A 26,178-nucleotide genomic window follows, 5' to 3' on the forward strand; every position below is an offset into this window, starting at 1 on the left:
GAGTGTATCCCACAATGATGTTTTGGTGACCATCTTCGAATTGAAAGGGAACTGCACTTTCAGTGGTAATGTTCATCTGAAATTATTTTTTAATTAATACATTTTTGGTTTTATTTTTTATGTTTTAAGGGACTATTTTTTCTAAGTTCAGGCAGAGGTGGAATGATATTTAATAAAAATTACTTTTTTTGATAATTACATTTTTTTGTAATGTTGGTTGATCCATTTTATAAGCGCAATAAGGCACTTCAGGCTGTGGGATATACTCTAATATCCACTCGGCCTCGCCTCGTGCCTTATAACGCACCCAGGGCGTGTGGATATTAGAGTATATACCACACCCTGCCATGACTTATTGCTTACGTAACATGTATAGGGTATATTTAAATGTTTAAGCAAGGGGGTAGTTGAAATAATTAGAAACTTTAAATAACATTGATTGTTAACAACTGAAACAAAATATAATGTTTAAAAGTAAACTAATAAAGAGCTTTTAAAATATATGATAATAGGCTATAAACAATTCAGGTACATTGTGCGTGTAGGACATTGAGGTATATAGTTTATCAGATGGATAAATACTATTTTCATCTTTATTCTATTGTTTGTTTCCGCGCGCATTCCTTCTACACAATCAATATCTTACAATGCATCTCTTACCATTAGCACTGGTGCTGCTGCTCCAGCTGCTCACTGAGTATGTGAGAACCCGAGCAGCCTCAGTCTCTAGAAGATGCCCTAGGGAGTAGAAGTCAGTGATTTATTTTAAGTGAGAGCATGGCGTGGTTTCGTCCTCGCCCCAGTACATTATAGTCTCAAACAATTTAATTCCTTTTTCCAGTCTGAAAAAATCCAGTGCAATGCAAACTTGTTCCAGTGTGCATATTTTCACAGTGGTAGATTAAATAATCTGCATCACGATGTCCGTGGAAGAAGGAACAAATAACCCAGGGAAACTCAGATGCTCAAACATTTTCTGGGCAGTTTTTCCGCACGTTAGTCTAATCCTCTCTCTGGTGTGCTACGCAGCGCTCGGAGCTTTGTTGTTCCGACACTTGGAGGGCAAACGGGTTCCAGACGATGAGTATGACACATATTTGGACGAACTGTGGGATTTATTTAATAACACGAAATGTAATGGTATTTATTTTTATTCATGCATCTATTGGTTTGTTTGCAGTGTCATTTTACTATTATCACTCGTTTTGTTTTTTGAAAGGAGCGAAGAGATTCTTATTGTTTAATAAAAAGTTTATCGTTTTTTATTTTATTTTTTATTTATTTTTTATATTGATTTTAGGCTTTTGATTGAGCCTGTGATTTACGTAGTTGCTTAATTCCTAACCTTAACCTAAATGTTAAGGTTTTTAGGAGAACAAAAAACAGTTTTAAAAAAGGTTAACATAAAAACTTGGGTTTGGCAAATCTGTGATTCATATTCACCTAATGTACATTTAACATTGTACAATGTATTGTCTTGTAGCAATGCTTACAGTCGTATTAGAGTAGCTGTTGTTACCTTCTAGTGTGCATGCCTAATGAATGAATTAGAACGCCAAGTATTTGAACCGCGTTTTCACATTGCCTTTCAGTAAATGCAACGGAGTTTAGAGGTCAGTTGAAAAAAAAGATTGCAAATGGTTTTAGATTGGAATGGCTTCAAAACCCTAACCACTGGACATTTTCTGGTTCCCTGTTCTTCTGCTGCACAGTGTTTACTACAATAGGTAAGTGTCTTAACTTAATGACATCATTCCACCCCATTTTTAAAATGTTCACTGTGTGATAACAAATGCCTTGTAAAGCAGATAGTAACACACCATTCAGTTTTATGTTAACCAGTCTATTGAATTTGAGGTGTGGTGTTAATGAAAAATGTTGACTTCCTTTCTATTACAAATGCAAAACCAAATCCTTAAGAACTGAACACCATGCAGGACGGAGGCTGGGCATAAACCAGCGGCCATGCGAGTCTTAACATCCGCAAAAGATGCTGGGCTCATCTGCATTCATGGTTATAGCGCTTCAAATCTCATCGATATGGGTCACACAATACTGTTACTGCCTGTGTCGTAGTGTATTTGCATTCACACACACGCTACATAAGGATTATTATTATTATTATTATTATTATTATTATTATTATTATTATTATTATTATTATTCCTGAAGCAAGTATGGAAACTAACTCTGGGGTAGCATGAGATATTTTAGTAGTGAACTCTGATTTCTGTGGTGTGAAGGTAAAAAACAGCAAGCCTAGCTTGAGTGGGCTCTGAGTACTGTATAGACAAAAGTTACTTTAGAGGGATGATAACATTCTTATGGTGACCGCCCATTTTTGGTCCTGCTTAAATTAAAAGAAGGGCCCTGTTTTGAATCCAGCGCAAGGCGCTAACGTTAAGGTCATTAGCAGTACATTAGGAGCTGATATGTGGGGATGAACAGCCGCAATCGGACTTTGCCCTGTGAATTGATTTTGGTACTGTGCTATTATGCCTTTGCTATAACCAGGTGTCAGCCAGTAGTTTGGGGTGCGGCCCCATTACAGGACATGTTTACCTGAGTGAATTTCAGTGCAACGGATAGGTTTGCAAACAAACCACCATCGAGCAGTTCTTATCAGAACTTTGACACTGGTGTGAGGTAGAAACAGAGAAAAAAAACTAACAAGAAACTTGTGTAACATATTTATTTATTGTTTTTATTAAAAAAAAGAGGAAAGAAAGCTTTGCCTGTTAATTAGGGGTATAACGAAGAAGATCGAACCTCTTTATGTAACAAGAGTAAGAAAAAAGCTAAAAACACAGGTTTAAGCAAAAATAATAAACAACATTTTGAGCAGCTACCGTCTTTTTTCTTTTAATATAAATTGGTCTAGTCTGCAAGTGTGTTTCTTTGCCTCAGTTTTAATAAGATAATGTTAGCACAACCACACAATTTTCTGTCTAAATAACCTCTTGTCATTGACACATTAGGAGAGACTGTAAAATGAGGAGACCCCCCCTCAGAGGCACAGCTCACACTGATATATTCCCCAGTGACTGACCCAAAATGAACCCAATACCAAAGCAAACCATATGGGATTGGATTCGATTCAGCAGGGGCCCATAATATTACATAAACCTGGAGCTGGAGATCTGGTGTCTGAATATGGGGACCGGGGCAGCTCAACCACCCAGCTACGTGTTTAGCAGCTGAAAATGGGGTAAACCTCCTGGCTTGCTACATTTATATAGGTATTGTGATTCAGCTCTCTTAGTGCTTGTTTGATGGGAGTGTACGGAGATCTAGCAATTCTATGAGCAAGACACACCCTTTTTAATTAGAAGCTAAATCTGTAACACGATGAGCAGCCAAAAATCTGTGCAGCTGTTTCTCAGCTCAGAATAGAATTTCACAGCTGGTACAGTACATGAAAAGAGAACTGATGAGCAGAACGCGACTGTATGTTGAGCTAAACAAGTGATCGGACATTTTAGGGTGTTATGTATCACTGGAAGTGTTGTCTTTGAAATATCTTATTAGCAGGTTTCATTTATTTTTTATTTGATTTCAAAGTGTATAATTCAACATTAAAAAAAAACACAAAGACAATTTCTCAGCTAAAACACAAAACCAGTAAATTGTAGGGACAATTGATGCTTAAACAACCACAGAAAGATAATTATTTAATATGTGTAAAAGAAAGATAATTATTTAATACATGTAAGGTCTTTACTTTAATTGACTTTGTTATTCTTTTCTCCCGAGTTCAAGACCACATGCCATAGACAATAAGACAATAAAAAGATGCAATACCATTATCTTTTCTTTTTAAATTAATTTAGTAAAGTAAATAATATGGTACAAAAATATGAAAGATTAGTATCACTGTAGCACAAGTCAGTACATTGACCTCAGCAAGCAATAATATTAAAAGAACATCTCAGCTTCAGTGTAAATATCAATTACATGTAAAAATAAGCATTCATCAATGGTCTATAATTTGCCTTTTCTATAAGAACTAATAACACAAATAATAATATGAATATACAAGCAAGATAACTGTTTGATTAAATATGAGTTGATAAATATTTGAAATAAAATCCCAGTGAATTCTAATTAATAGGATATTATGAAATCACAATTAATTCTTTATACCCACTCATATAGTCTTAAAAACACTCCAGCACCTCTTAATCGATTTCTTATATTGCTTTGATTATTCTAGCTCTGTTTAGCTGGTAATTTGCATTCATGAATATCAAAACAAGCCCCTTTGTTATAAAAACAACCTATGACCACACCCCTTTTTACATTTCACAGACATCAGCCTTTCTGCAAAAATAATTGTATCGCATTCCTCAAGTATAGTTTCTGTAATTATTTTCTCTTCTTTAATTTGATGGAGAATACTTCATTTATCTGCAGTGGCAAAGCGAGGGTGTGGTCTCATTGTTCAGGCTTTATTCAATAAGAGAATCTTCTTCACACAGAACTGACCCTTCCATTACGCCAATACAGTCCATTTATTATTAACTTTTCCTTTCTTCAGTGGCGATCCAGGCTAATGTAGTTCCCTTTTAAATCCATTTAAACAATGTCCAGGTCTCCTATCAAGTTAATTGATTAGAGGTTTTAACTGAATTTGCTGGAGTTGGCGGTTTTGGTGGTGTTGCTGTCTCTCTCTCTCTCTCTCTCTCTCTCTCTCTCTCTCTCTCTCTCTCTCTTTCCAATCTCACAAAAATAAAAGACTGTTCTTTGTTTTCAACCTTGAGGTTGTTTCCAACTTACACCTCATAACTACAATAACAAAATTGAGGCACCATTTCAGAATGTAGTGCAGGGGTCTCCAAACCCAGTGTCCCTACTGGTTTTTGTTCCAACTGTACCCTAAATTACTTAATTGGATCAATTAAGTGCTTATTGGAAGCTTAATTGGTCCAGTTAAATTATTTAGGGTACAGTTAGAACAAAAACCAGGAGGGACACCGGCTCTCCAGGACCAGGGTTGGAAATCCCTGAGTTAACCAGAGGGCCTCAAAGACAATTGCATAGTTAGTTATATTGTGTAACAAAAGGACTCTTTCCTTGTTGGGAACTTCAAGTTTTTTTTCTTCAAAGTCCAATCCAAGAGATGCAATGTCAGAATCGACTGATGTTTTGCTGTCCGAAGAAGATGTGTTTTATTTTGCTATGTTTCTTTGATGCATTTATTTGTGCTAGTCTTTCATCTTGTCTTTTCTTCTTCATTTCCTCTTTTTCTTGAGAGTTCTTTTCATGAAATGATTTTGCTTCTTTGACGAGAGAGTAAATGGGATCTTTTGTAGTTTTCTTTTTGTGTTGCCTTTACCTTCCTTTTTAGGCTAATGCTAATGATTAGACCCCCACTTTGTGAGGTTTTGCTTGTACAGTATACCAGTATTGGGAGTTAGTGGTGCCGTTGACAATTTGTGCTTTGAAAACTGTTAATCCGTTAGAAAATGACTAATAGTATAATCTGTCTTACAAATATACATGGCCTGAACATGGTTTAATTAGTTATACTTAAACCCCTGTAGTTAATATTATTAAGCAATTGATACCAAACTGAACATGAATGAAATTACAGCCACGTCACTTCCAGTCTGATTCGGACATTATGAGAAAGAGTTTTGTTTGCGAACATTTTACCAAAACACACTAAAACAGTAGAATTTACACTTTGCAATAAAAAGACTGAGCTACATGAACAGCATAGCCACAATGTTAAACCACGAAATCCCTATGGTCACGGGCACATTCTTCTGGGGTTTTTGTGTAGAGGCATTTCTGTACATTTCGCCACAATTCGGTTTTAAATCTTCTGTATCTTAACTGTAATACAACTTTAAATCCTGCTAACAAGCCTCCATCCTGATTGTAATCTTGTTTTAAATCTCGCAAGCGGAGTCACCAATAGAAATGTAGGAATGTGCTGTCACTCAGTAGTTGGGGCGGGTATAAAGTATTCAGAACGAATCAATGATAGATGCAAGTCATGAAGGTGGGACATTGCCTAGCAGCACTGGGAAATGTATTTATTATTATTTTTGTAGTAGGTTTTATTTTTTAATAGAACAAGGGTAAAGTCAATGTGAATTGATTTAACCATTTCCACAGTTTTTCCGGTGGTTTCCGGTGTTTATTGTCTATCCACCAATTTCATATTTTTTGTATCGGGGGTGTTTTATCAGGTTTTATCGGTTAAAACCAAAAATCAGACGCCCTAAATATAATATAGATTTTCATGGATGTAAATAACTGCAAAATATTATGTATGTTGGAATTTATATTTATAGAATGTATTATAATTTATATATAAACACAAAACTAATATATTTACAACTTTGATTTAATTTGTATTTTCAAATGTGATAACAGTGCTACCCACAGCAAGCCGTCATTGTAGGCTAGTAAACAGATTGCTTATTGACTTCTGCAATGCTGAAACAATGCCTTCATTTTGAGCCTTGGTCCCTGTATTAAGGCTTGGTATGGTCTTTATATAGGATAGGGTTAAACACAGGATTATTTGTGCTTTTGTAATGCCAAATTAGGAAATCTTACCCTAGTGATAAAAGATAAGATAGAAAAGAGAGTTGGAAAATTGTTATTTGGCTGTGTGCTTTGGGTCATTGTCATGCTAAAAAATGTGAACTTCCGTCCCAGTTTCAGCTTTCTTGCAGAGGGCAGCAGGTTGTCCTCAATGACTTCTCAGTACTTTGCTCCATTCATTTTCCCTTCTATCCTGACAAGTGCCCCAGTCCCTGCTGATGAGAACATCCCCATAACACGATGCTGCCACCTCCACCATGCTTCACAGTAGGGATGGTGTTCATTTGGTGATGCATTGTGTTGGGTTTGTACCAAACAAAACGCTTTGCATTTAGGCCATAAAGGTCTATTTTAGTTTAGTCAGACCATAAAACGTTTTGCCACATGGCTACAGAATCTTACCTGAGTGTTTTTTTTTTTGCATACTTCGAAATGGGATTCAAGGTGGGCTTTCTTGAGTAATGGCCTACTTCTTGCCACCCTACCATACAGGCCAGATTTGTGGAGTGCTTGGGATATTGTTGTCACATGCACACCAGTCTTGGCCATAAAAGCCTGTAGCTCTTGCAAAGTTGCCATTGACCTCTTGGTAGCCTCTCTGATCAGTCTCCTTCTTGCTCAGTTATCCAGTTTGGAGGGACAGCCTGATCTAGGCAGGGTCTTGGTGGTGCCATACACCTTCCACTTCTTAATAATCGTCTTTGTCCCAGAGTTCTTTTGATAGTGCCTTGGTACTCATGGTTGAGTCTTTGCTTTGAAATGCACTATCCAGCAGAGGGAACCTACAGGAACTGCTGACTTTATCCTGAAATCATGTGAATCAGTACAATTTAACACAGGTGGAGGCCACTTAACTTGGTGTGAGATTTTGAAGGCGATTGATTACACCTGAGCTTATTTAGGATTGCTATTACAAGGGGGGTGGCCTCTTTTCCAACCAAGCTATTTTAGTTTTTATTTTTAATTAATCTTCTACAAATTTCTAGAATATTTTTTTCACTTTGAAGTTGTGGGGTAGGATGTGTAGATAAATTAAAAAAAACTATTTTATTGCATTTTAATTCCAGGCTATAAGGCAACAAAAGGTGAAAATTTTGAATGGGGATGTAGACTTTTTATAGGTACTGTAAGTAACATCTAGCATCTCACCAGTGGCTATGCACCAGAGCAAAAAAATTGCCTCATATTTGTACCCAAGCATGAATTTATTAAGTTAGTTCAGCTTTGATGATGCTCACTAGAAAAGCAAAGCAGTGGCTAAGAAGCAACTATGGAACTGTGTGGCAAAGTGACCGCCCCTGTGTGTATTTTGTGTTATATGTTGTGTGTTAATGTTGGTGTACAGTCATTGGTACACGGAATAAATGGGACTGTGTAACACGAGTGTTTAAAATGTATATTTGTATTTAGGCACGTGGATTGCACAGCACTTCACGTGCAAGTAAAAAGTAATAATATGTGAGCACGGGGAATTGCACTTTATTCATTCACGAGACTCCAATTGAATGATTGATTAGCAAATCGAGTCGCTGTACAGCTGCATAAAAGCAGCATGTTTTCACTCACTGGGTTGTGTGTTCGGTGAGTGGAGAACGGGATTGGAAACGGAGGTAATAATAAAATAATAACTTAAAGTAAAATAGAAGCTCACTGTGTTTGTCTGTGTAGTCTGTTTTGTTTGTGTGTTTGTTATGGTGAATGTGCCGTGTCCTGTGTTTTTGTTTGTTACAACCTTTTTATTTTCTATTCTGTTAATTCATTAAATGCTGTGCTCAGGCAAGCTCTCAGCTCCACCCAACTCCACCTCCCTGTTTCTGATTTGACGTCCCCCACTCCGACCGTCTTTGTGACAAACTGATTTGAATGTAAAATCTGGCACCTTGATATGTACACCACCTTGGCCAGTATATCTCCCAAATTTAGTTTTATCTATGTGTTAGACTTCACAGGAGCAATCTGATTGATCTAAGCAGTATCAAATCTAACGACACATTTCCATCTTCACCATAAACCTGTAACTTAAGTCTCATCTTGCTTAGTATCAAACTGGGGCTGCAGCCTGTACTCTTTAAAATTACCCTGCCTGTGTAATATTCATGTTCAGATTCTCCTCCTCACTGGACCCTCATTAGGTAACTTCCACCATCAGCATGAGTTGGAAAGATTGACTACTGCCAGCCCACAATCCCTTTCTAAAGGAAATCGATTTTATCTCTGTCGGCTGCTCATGTCAGTGAACAAAAAATTTAAGCATTGACTATCTACTTGATTTAGGGGTTAATGTGATCAACAGTTAGCCCAGTGGGATAACCGATAGCAGGATTTTATTGGATCTTTTTACATCACGTTGAATCACCCTGGATTAAATTTCTCATAAAATGGGCAGAAAAAATAACCTACAGTTACAAGCCTTATATTGATGGGAATATAAGCTGCCTGATGCTTGAACAAGGGTAAATGCATCCGCTCAGTGTTTCCTTGTGGCTGACCCTTTGGAGTGATTTAATTATACATTTCTGGTTTGTTTCAATCACAACAGTTTAACATACACTGCCATGTCAGGGGCAGTTGTACAGCATGGCCTGTTTAAAACGAGTTACTCACGATGCCAGGAAAACATTGTCTTAGCTTGCTTGCCTGCTTGAGCAGCAGAGAATGACAAACTTCAGGAAGTGAAAGCTCAGGAGTAGCTAGGGTTAAAAAGGGTTTATTTTGTGTTCCAGGAACAGGGGGGAGAAATGGGAGCAATCTGATTGCAGATAAAGAGAGTATTCAAACATCAACAGGTTGTGTGTACTAAAGCAACTGCCAAATGAATGTCTGTTATGGAAAACCTATCACCATCTGTCAGAGCTGCTTCCTTGCAGAACGAAATTCACTTGCAACGGAGAGATGCTTTTTATATACCAATGATTATTTTTTCATATATATATATATATATATATATATATATATATATATATATATATATATATATATATATATATATATATATATATATATAAATATAGTGCCTATAGAAAGTCTACACCCCTTGCAAAATTGTTTTTTTTATTTACACATCCTACCTCACAACTTCAAAAAATAGTCTAGAAATTTGTAGAAAATTAAAAATAATAACTGAAATAGCTTGGTTGGTTAAGTGTCCACCCCCCCTTGTAATCCTAAATTAGCTCAGGTGTAACCAATCGCCTTCAAAATCACACACCAAGTTAAGTGGCCTCCATTGTGTTAAATTGTATTGATTCACATAATTTCAGGATAAATTCAGCAATTCCTGTAGGTTCCCACTTCTGGCTAGTACATTTCAAAGCAAAGACTCAACCATGAGCACAAAGGCGCTTTCAAAAGAACTCCGGGACAAAGTTGTTGAAAGGCACAGATCAGGGGATGGGTATTAAAAAAATATCAAATGCCTTGAATATCCCTTGGAGCATGATCAAGACAATTATTAAGAAGTGGAAGGTGTATGGCACCACCAAGACCCTGCCTAGATCACGCCGTCTCTCCAAACTGGATGACGGCTACCAAGAGGCCAATGGCAACTTTGCAAGAGCTACAGGCTTTTATGGCCAAGACTGGTCAAAGTGTACATGTGACAACAATATCCCAAACACTCCACAAATCCGGCCTGTATGGTAGGGTGGCAACAAGCAAGCCATTACTCAAGAAAGTCCACCTTGAATCCAGTTTGAAGTATGCAAAAAAACTCAGGAGATTCTGTAGCCATGTAGCAAAAAGTTTTGTGGTCTGATTAGACTAAAATGGACCTTTTTGGCCTAAATGCAAAGCGTTATGTTTGGCACAAACCCAACACAGCGCATCACCCAAAGAACACCATCCCTACTGTGAAGTAAGGTGGTGGCAACATCAGGTTATGGGGATGTATCTCCTCGGCAGGGACTGGGGCACTTGTCAGGATAGAATGGAAAATGAATGGAGCAAAGTACAAAGAAGTTCTTGAGGAAAATCTGCTGCCCTCTGCAAGAAAGCTGAAACTGGGACTGAAGTTCACCTTTCAGCATGACAACAACCCAAAGCACACAGCCAAAGCTACGCTGGAGTGGCTAAGGAACAAAAAGGTAAATGTCCTTGAGTGGCCCAGTCAGAGCCACGACCTAAATCCAATTGAAAATTTGTGGCATGACTTGAAGATTGCTGTCCATCAACACTCCCCAAGAAACTTGACAGAGCTTGAACGGTTTTGTAAAGAAGAATGGTCAAATATTGCCAAATCTAAGTGTTCAAAGTTGGTAGAGACCTATCCCAACAGACTCACAGCTGTTATTGCCTGCCAAAGTGCTTCCACCAAGTATTAGCTCAGGGGGGTGGGCACTTATCCAATTATGATCTTTCAGTTTTATAATTTTAATATGTAATTTTTTTCTCAATAAAAAAACTTTTTTCCACTTAACACCATGCAGCCACCTCTGAGCTACAGCATCGGAGGACAACGCAGCTCTGAGGAGCTTACAGGCAAGCCCACAGGCGCCAGGCCAGGCCACACAGGTCGCTGGTGCGTGGTGAACTGAGGACACCCTGGTCGACCTAGCCGTGAAAGCTTCCTTGGGCGGTGTCATGCAGGCATCCCAGAGCGATGACATGAAGGGCGTCAGGACAAGCTGGTGTGTAGTCTCCTAGCAACGGAGATGGGAGCATCATGCAGTCTCCTGGCGATGAAGGTGGGAGCATCATGCAGTCTCCTGGCGACGGAGGTGGGAGCAGCTTCCTCACTTGCAGGGGACTGGTGCGGCTCTCCCTCACTTTCATGGGACTGGTGCGGCTCTCCCTCACTTGCATGGGACTGGTGCGGCTCTCCCTCACTTGCATGGGACTGGTGCGGCTCTCCCTCACTTGCATGGGACTGGTGCGGCTCTCCCTCACTTGCAGGGGACTGGTGCGGCTCTCCCTCACTTGCAGGGGACTGGTGCGGCTCTCCCTCACTTGCAGGGGACTGGTGTGGATCTCCATCTTTCTCTGGAAACAGTGGTGGGACCTCTCCCTCTTGTGCTGGAGACGGCTTCTCTCCCTCTGGCTCTGGAGGCAAAACCAGCAGTCATTCTTCCTCTGCTGGGGGAAATGGGGACAGCGGGTATTCTTCCTCAGCTGGTGAAGATGGGGAAAGCAGTCATTCTTCTTCTGCTGGTGGAGATGGGGATAGCAGGCATTCTTCCACTGCTGGTGGAGATGGGGACAGCAGGTTTTCTTCCTCTGCTGGTGAAGGTGGGGACAGCAGGCATTCTTCCTCTGCTGGTGGAGATGGGGACAGCAGGCTTTCTTCCTCTGCTGGTGGAGGTGGAGACAGCAGGCATTCTTCCTCTGCTGGTGGAGATGGGAGCGGCAAGCAGTCCTCGTCCCTTTTGGGCTGTGGACACACGACTCCTCCCTCTTGGGTTGTGGATGCACAGACTCCTCCCTCGGGCTGTGCATGCACAGACTCCTCCCTTTTTGACTGTGGAGCTGGCACTGGCTTCTTAATACTTAACGTATTAACACGTCCTACGCTTTTCATTCCCATCTCTTCCTGCCAGGTTCGAATTATTTTCTGTTACATATAGAAAATGATTATTTGTAAGATAAACTCCTATCTTCTGTTATCCGAAAGGTATTTCTGTTCGTTAATAGTAACAAGATCACTCGTTATAGAGAGGATCTTGGCTGTTAACTTTATGACCACCAAAAATCCCCGCTTCATCACCAAAACCAATGAGTCATTTTCAACACTGCCTGTACCACAAGCAGGTGAGAATCAAGGTTACAACATTAGTTTGTATTCCTTTAGTAAGTTTACTGTTAGCATTATAGTTTATACTATTTTTATTTTATTGTCTTGCTTCATCTAAGTACAACATTCTAATAGCTGTATTATTGTAATCTAAATAAAAGATTTACTTAGGGGCTCCTTTCAGACCAAGTCTTAATACTTTTTTTCAAATAAGATACATGACTGCCCAGTCATCTAAACTATACATTTATTTAGCTCCCAGAAATATAGCTGCAGTTCTAAGACTTTAAATTGTTGATTCAGTTATTCTATTTTCATCACTTTAGAATATTTGCTTTTAAATCAGAGACCGTCTTTAAATCAGACTCACTCATTTCTTTCAATAAGAGGCTATAAGTCTGTTCTTTTAAATGGTTACCCTGTACACTCATTTCCTAAGTCTTTTTAGTTTTTCCATTACAAGATTTGTATTATTTTTATACTTTAAAACATCTACACTAACATAACATGTATCTATTTATTTCAAAGTATGTTGTTAGTTTTTTTACTCAGCTCAGCAGCTTTCTCCAGAAAGTTTGCTACCAAGGTCTGGCAACTAAATCAAAGAGTTGCTTACTTCTGATAAGGGTCTGGCAAAGCTGGTCAGCCTAACCTTTCTCTGCATGCTTTTACACAGACTGTACATAACAGCTACTTAATAGTTTCTACCAAGTATGCAGGTCTATTTGAGTACATACTGTATTACTACGATTATTGACGAAGAGTATATCATTATTTAAATCAATACATGTTCATTTAGATCATCCAATTCATCTCTAACAAATCAGTACGTTCCCAACAAGATTCGAACTCTGCACTAGGTTCAGCTCGGACTGGTTCTGCAAACACCACAACAAGCCTTACACAGATCTGCTAATACTTTCTACTAGTTGTATATTCTTTAAAACACATGACAGTCATTACAGCATTTGATGCAGTTTCACAAATGTTCAATTTGTTTCCCAAAGATCAGCCTGCTTCCAGTAGATGTGGTCTTTAAAAGCCTAATACCGGAAAAACGTAAATCTTGTTAGCTGGGCTCCCATCTCTACATTCCCATTCCCATAGTCAGATGGACACATTTTAACTGAATCTGGGTCCATCAAAAAACCGCACACCCTTGCAACCAAGGTCTTCCATGCAAAAGGATCTAATGACTTATAGCACAAAAGGGATGCGCCGGAACCATCTGTGACAGCAGTGCTGCACAGTTTTTATTAGAAAATAAAACAGTTGTACAAAAAACAGGACATGGGACTTGAGGGCAAAATAAACAACAAACAAAACAAATTAACACTAAACGAAACAGACTCTAACAAACAGTGGATGAACAGACAAACAAGGTGAGTGAAATCAATTCTTTACTTATAATTACTTTCTCCTCTCCAAACTCGTTGTCCACTCACCGAACACACAACCCAGAGTAAGTGAAAACATGCTGCTTTTATGCAGCTCTACCGAGACTCGATTTCTAATCAATCATTCAATTGGAGTCTCAGTACAACTGCACGTGAATTAATCTAGTGCAATTTCCTATGCTCACATATTACATTCTACCTGCACGTGAAGTACTGTGCAATCCTCGTGCCTAAATACAAATACACATTTTAAATCACTTGTGTTACACAGATCCATTTATATCCTGTGTACCAATGACTGTACACCAACATTAACACACTACATACAACACAAAACACAAATAAATAGCACAGGGACAGGGCACTTTGCCACAGTAACTCACCTTGAAATAGGCATTTAACAGACAATACAGAGAGAGAATGAACAGGACCGGGGTTAATTTCTTACAGACTACCCTGATAATTCAATATTTGTATCATTTTCTATAGTTGTGGTTATGAATTAGATTTATGAACTTATTTTAACCTTACAGAACGTTTGTTGTATTGCTAAAACGATACACCGTTATTTTTAACCAGTGTAATGTTACTACTAAGAAATTATAAATACAACTATAGAAAATGATAATTAGATATCACAATAAAGTTTCCTTAGGTGATTGCAGATTTGCTTTTAACACCTGTGTCTTATTCACACAAGAACGAAGAAGGACAAGGACACACAGCGATGCGCTAGGAATGTGATCGAGATCATTAACATGGATTTTGCTTAGACGTATTTGTAATGTCAGGGCTTGAATTTCAGCATGGGATTGCGGGAATCACGCATTTTCCAAGTTGCTCCTGCATATCTGCAATTTTCAGCGCGCGAAAATCCCGCAGAGAGAGCTACTGTATTTTTCACCCAATTTAGAATGCCTGAAACGCTACAACAATATATAAGGAAGTGGGTGTCAGTGACAAAAGCACTGTGAGCCGCATTCTGAGTAGTTCTGGTTTAAATAAATAAATAAATAAATAAATAAATAAATAAATAAAAGTAGTGCTGCATATTTTAAGTGCCGCGAGACTATATTCTCTCGTACGTGATTCTCGGCCGCTATTTTTAAGGATTATAGAGACTCAGTACACATTGCATTAAGTAAACAGTTTTGAAAATAAAAAGACAATATTAAAGTCTAGTAGGTGTTGTTTTGCAAGTTACGCACATATTACTCCGGTACCGTAAAAATCACCTACCTGGTTCATGGCTTGTTTAAAAGGCAGTGCCTACAAAGGTACCATGAAATGTTCCTGTCAGGACAACTGAGGAAGTCAGCACTTGTACTTTTTTTTTTTTTTTTTTTTTTTTAAAAGTAACAAAACGCTTATTCACTGCCAAAAACAAACAACTTTAGATGTGCAATGGCTGCAGTATAGGATACTGACCTTAGGTTTAGGGTTTCGGTGTTGGGAGAGGATTATTCATTGTTTTATTAACAATAATATGGTAACCAATCAGTGCAGTGTCCTGACAGGAACATTTCATGGTACCTTTGTAAGGACAACGTTTAAAAGTACAGACTTGAGGCTTTCCAAAGACTTATTCAGCAGTGTGTGTATGCGGTACTAATAGCCGGAAATACGATCTCCTGAAGTTAAGTCTCTCATGTGACAGAGTTCACAACTTAGGTTTCTTTTTGAGTCTATTATTCACTGTAGCAGCTAGACTCCCCCTACACTATGTATAATGTACACTATCACCTTCACACATCTGTATGCATATAAAATGTTCTTATAATACTGTAAGTGTTTGTGGCTACTTTGAATCATGCTGAGTTTATTTATCGAGGAGGTGAGCAAAGACTACCAGAAAGAATGCATGATTAGAGGAATTCACCGAACAATTAATTAGAACAAATGGTGTACTGGGTAGGGAGTTCTATTGTAATTTTAAAAGCTTAATAAATAAATAATAAAATGTTACATGCATGGTATACATGTATAACAACTAACTTCAAAAAATAGATTTATAGCTTACAATCATACATACTAAGGTACATACAAAAGTAGATTTCATCATAATAAAAAATAAATTCCAACCAATATACTTAGATGGCTTATGGTTTGTTTTTCTTTTTAATCAAAAAAAAAAAAGATTGCAGAATGCACATTAAGAACTGTATATAGTAAGCTATGGCAAAATATCCCCCCGAATGAGGGTACATGACTAATGGGATTTCTTTTTTTTTTTTTTTTTTTTTAATCCGTGCTGATCTGATTTTTACCCACATGCCAGATAATCGTAAATCAGCATTTTATATGTAAAGTGTTCAAAATAAATGTACATTCTGCATGACAAAGTGCACAATTTTAAATGAAGATTTAATGAACACATTTAGTTTGAAAATCACTTGCTACTAAAGCGCTCGTTACTATACCACGAGTTTGATACAATAACACTGGTTTTTGAAAATCCTGCCCCTGCTGTGTAATTAAAATTATTAAATTATGTTCACCTACAGGTTTGTGCTAGGGTATTATTGTGATGTATAAGTTAATGAAAGTATCTTGCATTCTCTGATTTCCTCAAAGAGGCACACAGGTACCCTACAAATCAGTACAAGTTAATGGTGAACCTGGGTTTTAAAGTGTTGTTTTATAGAAAATGATGCGAAAAATAATTTGTTAATCGCAGTAGTGCCCTCTGATGTCTCTACTGCCTTGGCTCAGGACCCAAAACTCCTGTCCTGTTCAACTACCACACAGTAGAGCCTTCATTGATGGGCACTGTCGCTTGACTACTAGGATTTCGTAGGTCTCACATTTCCATCTGTAAAAGTGGTACAAATGGATTTGATTTTGTATGCTATTGTTTTTTAAAGCTGTACATGCACAAAATGTATTGACCGCTCCTTGGACAACCAACCCTTTTTAATGTGTTGTTCTTATCCTTGTCAGGGGTGTGTAGTGTACATGATCACCATTATCAGCACACCTGGTTTGTTTATTGGCATCATTTTGGACCATGGACCAGTTTTTATGTTGCATGTTCAAGTTGTAAGGTACTGCAAAACTGTTTTGAAACATCAAACAGCAAGATTGAAAAAAAGAGAACTACTGGCATTTTATTTGCTATAATGGCTTAAAAAAAATAGGAAGTGTGCTGAAGGGTGATACATGATAGCTATCGGTGTGCTAATTATAGGGTTTTGTCTGAAACCAGAAAATACAATAGAACCACTTTAGAGTAGATTTTAAAAGTGTTATTTTAAATTTACACAGATTACCAGCTGTAGTCCAGCTTGTTTTTTTAAACAGCTTATTTGCTGCTGCATAATGACTACATATACCACAGTACTCTGCTATGCAAAAGTCTTAGACCTTTTGCACATATGGACTCCTCTCACAACCCCCCCTGTTGAGAACCACTGGGTAAATGTGATGGGTTAGCTACTACAACATGTCATATTAGCTGCTCATGTATAGTTTGCTTTGAGTTGTTGTGATCAAGTTTTTGAAGATTCTGATCAATGTGAATTAAAGATTTCCAAATGACAAGCTTGGTTTATTCTCACCCAAACTAAGCTGTATTAATAACAGTCAAAGTTATAATAGTGGAAAACACTAGTGGAGGGTTTGAGTAAATTGTTGATGCTCATAACATTGACATATATTATAACTTCTGAATGTCTTTTGCAGAGCAGTGTATATACATATATTGTAACCAAGCTGGTCGTAGCTTTGGGTTTGTGCTCCTTTAAAAACGTGACCCAGAGATAAAACTTTGATTTTAAGTGCTTCTGCGCATTTTTATTCAAACACCAAGCAAACAAAAAAACCTAGCTTCATTGAGCACTCACTACACACATTCAGGTCCCTGTCTAACGTGCAGATCAGCTAAGCTGTTTACCTGACATATAACACCAAAACAAAACACTTTAATATAAATTTTTATACAACCAAACGTAAGTTTTAAACAGACCTTTACGACTTTCCATCGGGCTCTTCATTCAACAGCAGCAGCCTAGAACAGTCTGACTGCTTCCCTTTTAAACCCTGCACCTGGCTGTAATTTTCAGTAACTGCAAAGTGCAGGTGATTATTAATAATTAACAAAACAATTACCTTGGAAAGGGTTTGGTCAGCACACTTTATACTCTCCTTCTCCAGGCATCATACAAGCCTTTGGGGATTAACATTATTTGGAATAGGGACTTATCCCTTGTATATGAGGAAATATCTTGGGTCACAGTGTGGAATAATTTAAGGACAGCATCTAAGAATCCTAACCATCGACTGATTCATTTTAACTTTCTTCATAGAACATATCTAACCCCTCGCAAACAATGGCGTATGAAACTGGGCCCTACTCCCCTCTGCATGCTCTGTCCCCAGGGTACCATTGGTACATTTTTGCAAATGATCTGGGAATGTTCTGATGTGGTTGTGTTTTGGAAGCAGGTTTCCTCAAGCCTATCAGTCATTCTTGGTAGAAAGATTCCTTGTTCACCTAAAATATTATTAGATGACTCTTCACTTGAACTTTCTGTTAAACAAAAATGGATCTGGTTGGCCGGCCTCACAGCAGCTAAAAAAATGACAGCCCTTCGTTGGCAGCCCCCCCACTCCCTTCCCTGGTGTCAGTGGATCCTCTCTTTTCTGGATATTGTTCATATGGGAGGGGACTGTGCGGGCATGGGGGTCAGCCTCAGATTCTATTAAGACCTTCCTGGACAGACCTTCACCTGTTTATTGAATGAATTCAGCCTCCAGGTTCCTTCTTGGGGTGGGAAGGGGTTGCCATCAGGGTGGAGGGTTTAGTGTAGAATGTATTTTGTAAGTTGTATAAAAAAATAAATAAATAAAACATTGATCCCCCCAAAAAAAACAACCCCATTATCTTGGCAGGGAGACTATAACTCTGTCCCTGCCATAAAACCAAACATTTTTATATTGCAGGCCCCCTGTCCTGCTACATCCGTTACTATCTATCTATCTATCTATCTATCTATCTATCTATCTATCTATCTATCTATCTATCTATCTGTCTGTATATATATATATATACAGAGAGAGAGAGAGAGAGAGAGAGAGAGAGAGAGAGAGAGAGAGAAAGACAGCAACACCACCAAAACCGTCAGCTCCAGCAAATTCAGTTAAAACCTCTAATCAATTAACTTGATAGGAGACCTGTACATTGTTTAAATGGATTTAAAAGGGAACAACATCAGCCTGGATCGCCACTGAAGGAAAAGTTAAAAATGAATGGACTGTATTGGCGTAATGGAAGGGTCAGTTCTGTGTGAAGAAGATTCTTTTATTGAATAAAGCCTGAAAAACAAGATAAACCAGGTATTCTCCATCAAATTAAAGAGGAGAAAATAATTACAGAAACTATACTTGGGGAATGCAATACATTTGTTTTTGCAGAAAGGTTGATGTCTGTGAAATGTTAAAAGGGGTGTGGTCATAGGTTATTTTATAACAAAAGGACTCGTTTTGATATTTCATGAATGCAAATTACCAGCTAAACAGAGCTAGAATAATCAAAGCAATATAAGAAATTGATTAAGAGGTGTGTGGCAAAGCGTAAGCCTTGCACAATGGAATATGTAGTTTATTGTATGTTTTTGTGTTAATTGTTAATATTGATTTAATTGTTTAGCTGCTGTGGCGCTCCGCTGGGGACGATTACCCGTCTGCGTGGAGCAGCAGCTGAAAGCAATCAGCTGTTCCAGCAGGCAGGTGGGCGTGTCTCAACGGAGCGTCAGTATAAAAGCATGTTGATCGCTGTGATCGGGGCTGCTGCAAGGCCTGCTGTTTTCACGGCACCTTTTGAGTTATAGTTTGGGGTATTGTGTTTTATTTTGCACTTTTTGTACGGTTTTCTGTATCTGTCCTCTGTGCGTTACCATCGCTGGTAACGTCACATGACCGCCTTGATTTTACTTTCACTTTCTTTTTGTTGTTAATAAATCCTGCGCGCCTGTGCCGGCGTTTCAACACCAACCTCAGTCTCTCTGTATGCTTGAACAGCGGCTACCCACGCGTGTGACCCGAGGAAGACCCTGTCACAAGGTGCTAGAATGTTTTTAAGACTATATGAATGTGTATAAATAATTAATTGAGTCAACAGAAGAATTGGGTTGTGTTAAGACGTTTAAATGAGTAATAACTGTATTATAAAGTTGCATATGAAATTAACTGAACTACTCGTAGCCCTCATTGACCCTGCAAATCCCCCACACACAACCCATGTGACGTTTCTCTATTGATGTTTATACACTGATCACGTGTCTCTTTGTTTTTCAGGTTACGGTCATATCTACCCCCTGACTACTCCAGGAAAAGTTGTGTGCATGCTGTATGCCATGGTTGGCATTCCTCTCATGCTTCTGGTCCTTACGGATGTGGGAGACCTGCTTGCGCTGCTCCTGTCCAATTCCTACAAGAGACTGCGCAGGCTGAGCAGAAAGAGCATGTGCTTCAAACCTTTCTGGGTAGATCCGAAAACCCCTGATGATGCCCCCCCATCCAGGTACACGTTGAATGGGGAGCTGGAGATGAAGGAACCTTTAGCAATCACACAGGTGCTGAAGGCCCAGTCCTCTGTCAAACGCAAGTCCCTGCAGCTCCGCAATGCCGAAATCTTCAACAAGATCATTGCCATGGAGAACTTTCCGATTGTCCAGCTGAAAAGGAGCATGTCTTGTCCACAGCTGGACCAGCTTCCCCCGTCCAAAAGCATCCCAGTTTTTACAGGAATAGGTGAAGAACTTGACAAGCTGAACGTGCCAATGACAGTGATTGTAGTGGTCGTGTTTGCCTATATCCTCTTCGGAGCATGCGTCCTGCCGAATTGGGAGACGGAGTGGGAACCTTTCGATGCCTTTTACTTTTGTTTCATCACCTTGACTACAATCGGCTTTGGAGATCTGGTGCCGAGCCATCCCAACTTCTTTATGTTGACCTCTTTGTTTATCATCGTTGGGATGACCATTATGTCAATGGCATTTAAACTGGGACAGTCCAGGATAGTCAGTTGCTATAGGAAGCTTATTCAATGTATTAGCGGTGGTATGGTGAAAGAGTACTGAACAAATCTACTCTTCAAATGCATGAACAGTCTGAGATTGCTTGCAAACTTAACCCTATCTAGAAAGTACTCTTCTACTGTTTGATCACTCTTGTTTCGAAGTGCATATGTGTTAAAACAGTGTAATTATATCTGGCACTGCCTTGTGTATAATACATTCTGTAAGGTCATACAGACTGTACAGGTTTAATGATGGACAGTATTTTTAGTAAAGTGTTATTTACTTATTTTAATTTGAATGTTGGGCTTAAACTCAGGCTTTATCTTGTTAATTAAAAGGCAAAATCTGTTCAGTGTTAAGAAAATCCTAGTATAACTTAAAGGAACTGTGCTAAGTAAAAGAATGTAAGAAGAGAATACCTGAAGTGGATGTTGAAGTATTACATTATGCCTCTTCCCTTACCATCGTCAATCGTTAGCCTGTTTCAAAAACAGATTGTGCTGAGTTGTGTGGTAAGTTTGTGACTTAGGGGCAAAACTTGGACATGAAGAGTTACTGCTCTGTCACGTGACTGCAGGTCCTATTAAAAGAACTGTGGAATTTTAAACAAAATAGTTCCACTCCCTACCCCCCCCCCCCCCCCCCACACACACACACACACACACACATACAGGTTCATAGTACAGGCCTCACATTTTAGCAAACACATTGATTTTTCATTTTAAAACAGGATGTCCAATACTACTCTTAGTTAAATAAATCTCTGTTTGCACGCCATGCTTTCAGACTGATAATTAATTAAATACATTTGTGAAGATCCTAGTAAGCTAGTTGTTAATAGTTACAGTGGTTGTAGCTCACAAAATACTTAAACCTATTGTGCACTTCCATTCACTGTGTAGGTCTCCAAATATGCAGTTTCAAGTGATAATATGACATTGCAAACATATTTTCTTTTTAAAACAATATAGTATTTTAATAGGTGATATAGAAAACGCATGTTTATATTCACAGTTTAATACATACACATCTATTTTATATATGACTTGTTCATTTAAAACACATGTTATCTATCTTACCTAGTTGCTGTCCTGTGCGTTCTCATTTACCGAAGAAATCTGGCACCTTTTTTGTGAGACAAGATTATCAATGTCGTGATTCATGTTTTGTGCTGAATCGATCTTTGGCACGGAGTATAGATGCTTGTCATTCAGGTGAGATCTTTGAGCGGATTTATTCATCTTCATCAGTGAAAATAGCTGTTCGCAGAAGCAGGTACTGCCAAACATTGACATGACACATGCAGCCTGAATGCGGAGCTGTGGGAAGGTGGCTGGAAGGAACGGGTAAAACTGCTCAGCTGAGACAGAATGAAACTTAGCCTTCACACACGGGAGGCACTCCGTCTGTTGTTGTCAATCCAACTAATTTCTCCCACTGTAATTTCGTGTTGTGCGCACACTTCTCAAGCTGTTGAAGTATATTGTTTGCTGTGATAGTGAGGTGCATAGCTGAAACATCCAAAAGCTCTTGGGTAATAGTGAAGTCTCCATCAACATCCCAGATAAAAATAGATAACGCAGTGGTATCAGTAATATCTGTGCTCTCATCAACAGCAGGAGAAAAGGCTACGAAATCGCTTGCTTTTTCAGTAAGCTCTTTTGAAGATCGGTAGCCAGGTCATCCACTCTTTCAGCCACGGTATTTCTTGAAAGACTGACATTGGAAAACACACGCTTTTTCTCAGGACAGACTATTTCTGTGACTTTAAGCATGCAGTCTTTTACAAAAGCATCCTCAGATATACTTTGACAACTTTGCGATTAGCTCTGACACAAGGTAACTTGCCTTCACTGCCGCATCACTTTCTCTTTTTGCCTTTTTAAACATGTTCTGCTGTAAATCAAGGGTTCTTTTTAATTCGGCCAGCATTTTTTGCTTTTGCTTTCCTTCAAACTCACCATACTTTTCTTTATGTTTCATTTCATAGTGGTGCCTTAAATTGAATTATTTCATCACCGCAGTACTTCCCTTACATACCAAGCAAATGGGGTTTACATGCTGCTCTACAAATAAATATTCAAACTCCCACCTTTCCTGAAACATTCTGCCTTCCTTATCGAGCTTTCTTTTCTTGGACATTTTGAGAGTTATATTATCGTTTTTGACGGCCAGTAGGCTACAATGTCTAACGGAAAACACGCCTTAAGCACCAAGCATGAGATATGATTGACTGTCTGTTGCTGTCTTCTGTTTCTTTAGTTCTAAGCTTCCCATTACTTTTCTGATGGCTGATGGGATTTGGAGTTCTTACAAGTAATAACCCAATAGACTCAAACTGGGCCAGGCCAAATTACACTATAATGAATGAATTTTGCGGCCGGCCAGGTAAAGTACCTCCAAGGGCTGTATTCGGACCGTGGGCCTTGAGTTTGACATCCCTGATATAGGATTACACTGGTCAAATAATGTTTTCAGTTTGCTTGCTTTGTCTACCAGGAAAGTGCTCATGGTTGAGTCTTTGCTTTGAAATGCACTACCCAGCAGAGGGAACCTAGAGGAACTGATGAATTTATCCTGAAATCATGTGTATCACTACAATTTAACTACATTACAAGTGGAGGCCACTTAACTTGGTGTGTGATTTTGAAGGCGATTGGTTACACCTGAGCTACACCTAGGGGGGTTGACACTTATCCAACCAAGCTATATCAGTTTTTATTTTTAATTAATTTAGTACAAATTTCTAGTATATTTTTTTCACTTCGAAGTAGTGGGGTAGGACGTGTAGATAAATGAAAAAAAAAATAAAAATAGTGCATTTTAATTCCAGGCTATAAGGCAACAAAAGGTGAAAAAAAGACTTTCTATAGTATTACTCACTCACAAATCTCTCCCCTCCGCTGACATCGCTCCCATTCATATACAGACCAGCGGCACTTCACTCTCCCGCCAACCTGCTCTCTTCCAATCACTGCATCACATCATCCTCACTGCCTGCCACTACTCCACACACACACTAACCTAACCCTGGCGTGGTCCTGTCCCACACAACACATGGGCCTTTTTCAGACTCCCTCAGCAGATCCACAGGTCGCTACAATACATATATATATATATATATATATATTATATATATATATATATATATATATACACACACACACACACACACACACACACACACACACAGGATATACTGTATACATACACATAGGGGCGGGGCACTCCACCACACAATGATAGATAATAAAAAGCAATGCTTTTGTTGTGCCCAAGTTACATTCATGAATATAGCTATGACTTTACTTTTCATTGAAACCGATTTACAGAAAGGGGTGCTGAAACAGTTTGAAATGACTGAAGCAGCCACTACAGCACCAGTACGGCAGTATCGGTAAAAGTGGAGTTTGCAGTGACGTTTGACATTTTATAACTTGTCTGCTGTACTTCAAGCTTTTTAAAGAAATATGAGTGACACAGAAATACATGTCTTGAAATTCTATGGAAGCCCATTTTAATTAATCCATCCTTTTTAACCAAGCCAGCTGAAAACACATTGTCATTTGACAAGTGCTATTTGTGGTCAATATATTGGGTTACAGAGATATTTGGGCATGACTAACCTTGCTATTCTAGCGGCAGTGCTTTGAATATACTGCTAAGTACTACAATCTGTGTCTCAGCTTCTTTATATGTCATTCTTGTAATTTTTCAGCTCCTATTCTCATACAGTTGAGCATTGTTAATATGATATCTAGGGGCTTAAATTTAAAAACAGTGAGCACAAATAAATAGTTTACTTCAATGAGTGCTATATATCAGCAAGGATTTATAATAAAAACATTAGTCTCCTAAAGCTGACACTGGAAGTGAAATGGGGCGTGCCAGCTGCAGAGACAAGCAGCAGTCTCTAACATACCTGCTGGCAGTGCTATAGCTCCTCATCCCGGCTTGCCTTTCCAGCACATTAAGTTGGTTGGTTGGGGATTATTTTTGGTTATCTTTTAAGGGGCCAATGAATTGACCCCTTTTTCTTCACGATTTAGAATGACCAATTATGTTCCGTCACTAGCAATTCCCCACAAATGCTCAGGAGAACTGAAGGTCAGTCCTCTGATCCCACGACAAAGCCTATTGTCACTTTACATACAGGAGCTTGACAGCAAATATAGGCAAGCTACTGTATCCTGGAGGACAAAGTTTGAGCTCACTGGGTGCCTAGCCATAATTTTAATTTAATTTTGCCTTTACCAGATGTTGAGCTGTTGAGCATGTCTAGCGAACCCTAAGTGCCAGTGCTGGACTTAATTCAAATTAAAGGAAGCGTTTGAGAAAATCCCAGAACCACTGGAATGATTGCAAACTCCATATAAAGGTAAAAGGAATGTATGAATCAATCATAAACCCATTTGAAGCTATTTGGTCTTTTAAGATACTGTACAACCTTCAATGGCCCTTCCAATCACAAACAAAACCTTGAGAATAAGAAGGTCTCTATATGCCCTATATTTTAAAACTCTCACAAACCTAATGCAAATCAGCAGTATCCACAGCAGTATATTTAAACCTACCTCCACCATCACCTGCAGATGTTAATAAAGAGACTGATGAAGACATTGTGATGTTGTTCAGTAATTATTTTATGTTTTATTTTTACAAGCAGAGCTGAAGGTCTAGCTATCTTGACTCCCAAACTGGAACTGAATATAAAGACAAGATCCTTCCTTTTAAAGGCCAGGGTTTAATCGGTCCAAGTGGATCACCTGGCCTATTTTCCTGAAATTGTGCTTGATGCGTTCAGTTAGCCATTCTCCTCCCATCACAATGCTAGATTTGGATATTAATATCATCATTGGGGAAAATCTGAACGTTGGCTAAAAATCACTTCCCGTGTTTCAGGTAACAAGACCCCTTCTAGTTTCCTCTGCTACATAGAAGGTGAATGTACGGCTCATGTGGGATCCTATTTCCGGTAACACAGAAAGGAAATTAATTGATAGTTTTATGGACAAGTAAATGAATTTCACCTGAGTAAAAACAAAGTCTGGAAAACAAACAAATACAAGCAGCAATATGTGCTAGATACTCAAAGATCATTACTTCAAATCGTCATAGGTTAAAGGACAATCATTTCCAATAAAGCTAGCTAACTAGAAATAAAAAAGCAAGAAAAAAAAGCAACTGAATCTAGGGGTTGTAAACCATTTGAGCTTTGAGGAGAAAATGGAACTAAGGACGATTTGGAGTAATAAATAGTTTTTAGAAGAACAGCAGTCTTGTGAGATTGAATTGTAAGAAAGTATGTTTTTAATGCTAAGGATATTACACTTTTACCAGTTTATCGATTCATGGATCAGAGCCATAACAGCTATTAAACTGCTCAGGCCATTGCTTTCATTATACTAACGTACTGTACATAACAGGGAGCATTTTTATATTAAACATTTTCTAGAACTGAGACTTTATATGGCCATTA

General features: G+C 38.6%; 1 protein-coding gene across 1 annotated transcript; it reads left to right on the forward strand.

Annotated features, from left to right (window-relative positions):
* Positions 1–820: 820 nt before the first annotated feature.
* Positions 821–21,129, forward strand: kcnk18 (potassium channel, subfamily K, member 18). Its single transcript, XM_041269468.1, has 3 exons — positions 821–1,134; positions 1,593–1,727; positions 19,975–21,129. The coding sequence occupies exons 1-3, from the start codon at positions 921–923 to the stop codon at positions 20,757–20,759; spliced, it is 1,134 nt and encodes a 377-aa protein (XP_041125402.1). The 5' UTR covers positions 821–920; the 3' UTR covers positions 20,760–21,129.
* The last annotated feature ends 5,049 nt before the right edge of the window (positions 21,130–26,178 follow it).

The sequence above is a fragment of the Polyodon spathula genome, chromosome 13, assembly GCF_017654505.1.
Source record: "Polyodon spathula isolate WHYD16114869_AA chromosome 13, ASM1765450v1, whole genome shotgun sequence".
NCBI lineage: Eukaryota > Metazoa > Chordata > Actinopteri > Acipenseriformes > Polyodontidae > Polyodon > Polyodon spathula.

Bases quoted from the DNA above. Each gene is read 5' to 3' on its own strand.
- kcnk18 (XM_041269468.1), top strand. From the start codon at position 921: ATGTCCGTGGAAGAAGGAACAAATAACCCAGGGAAACTCAGATGCTCA. The intron at 1,135-1,592 runs GTAATGGTATTT...ATTGCCTTTCAG, and splicing joins TTTATTTAATAACACGAAAT to TAAATGCAACGGAGTTTAGA. The intron at 1,728-19,974 runs GTAAGTGTCTTA...TTTGTTTTTCAG, and splicing joins CACAGTGTTTACTACAATAG to GTTACGGTCATATCTACCCC.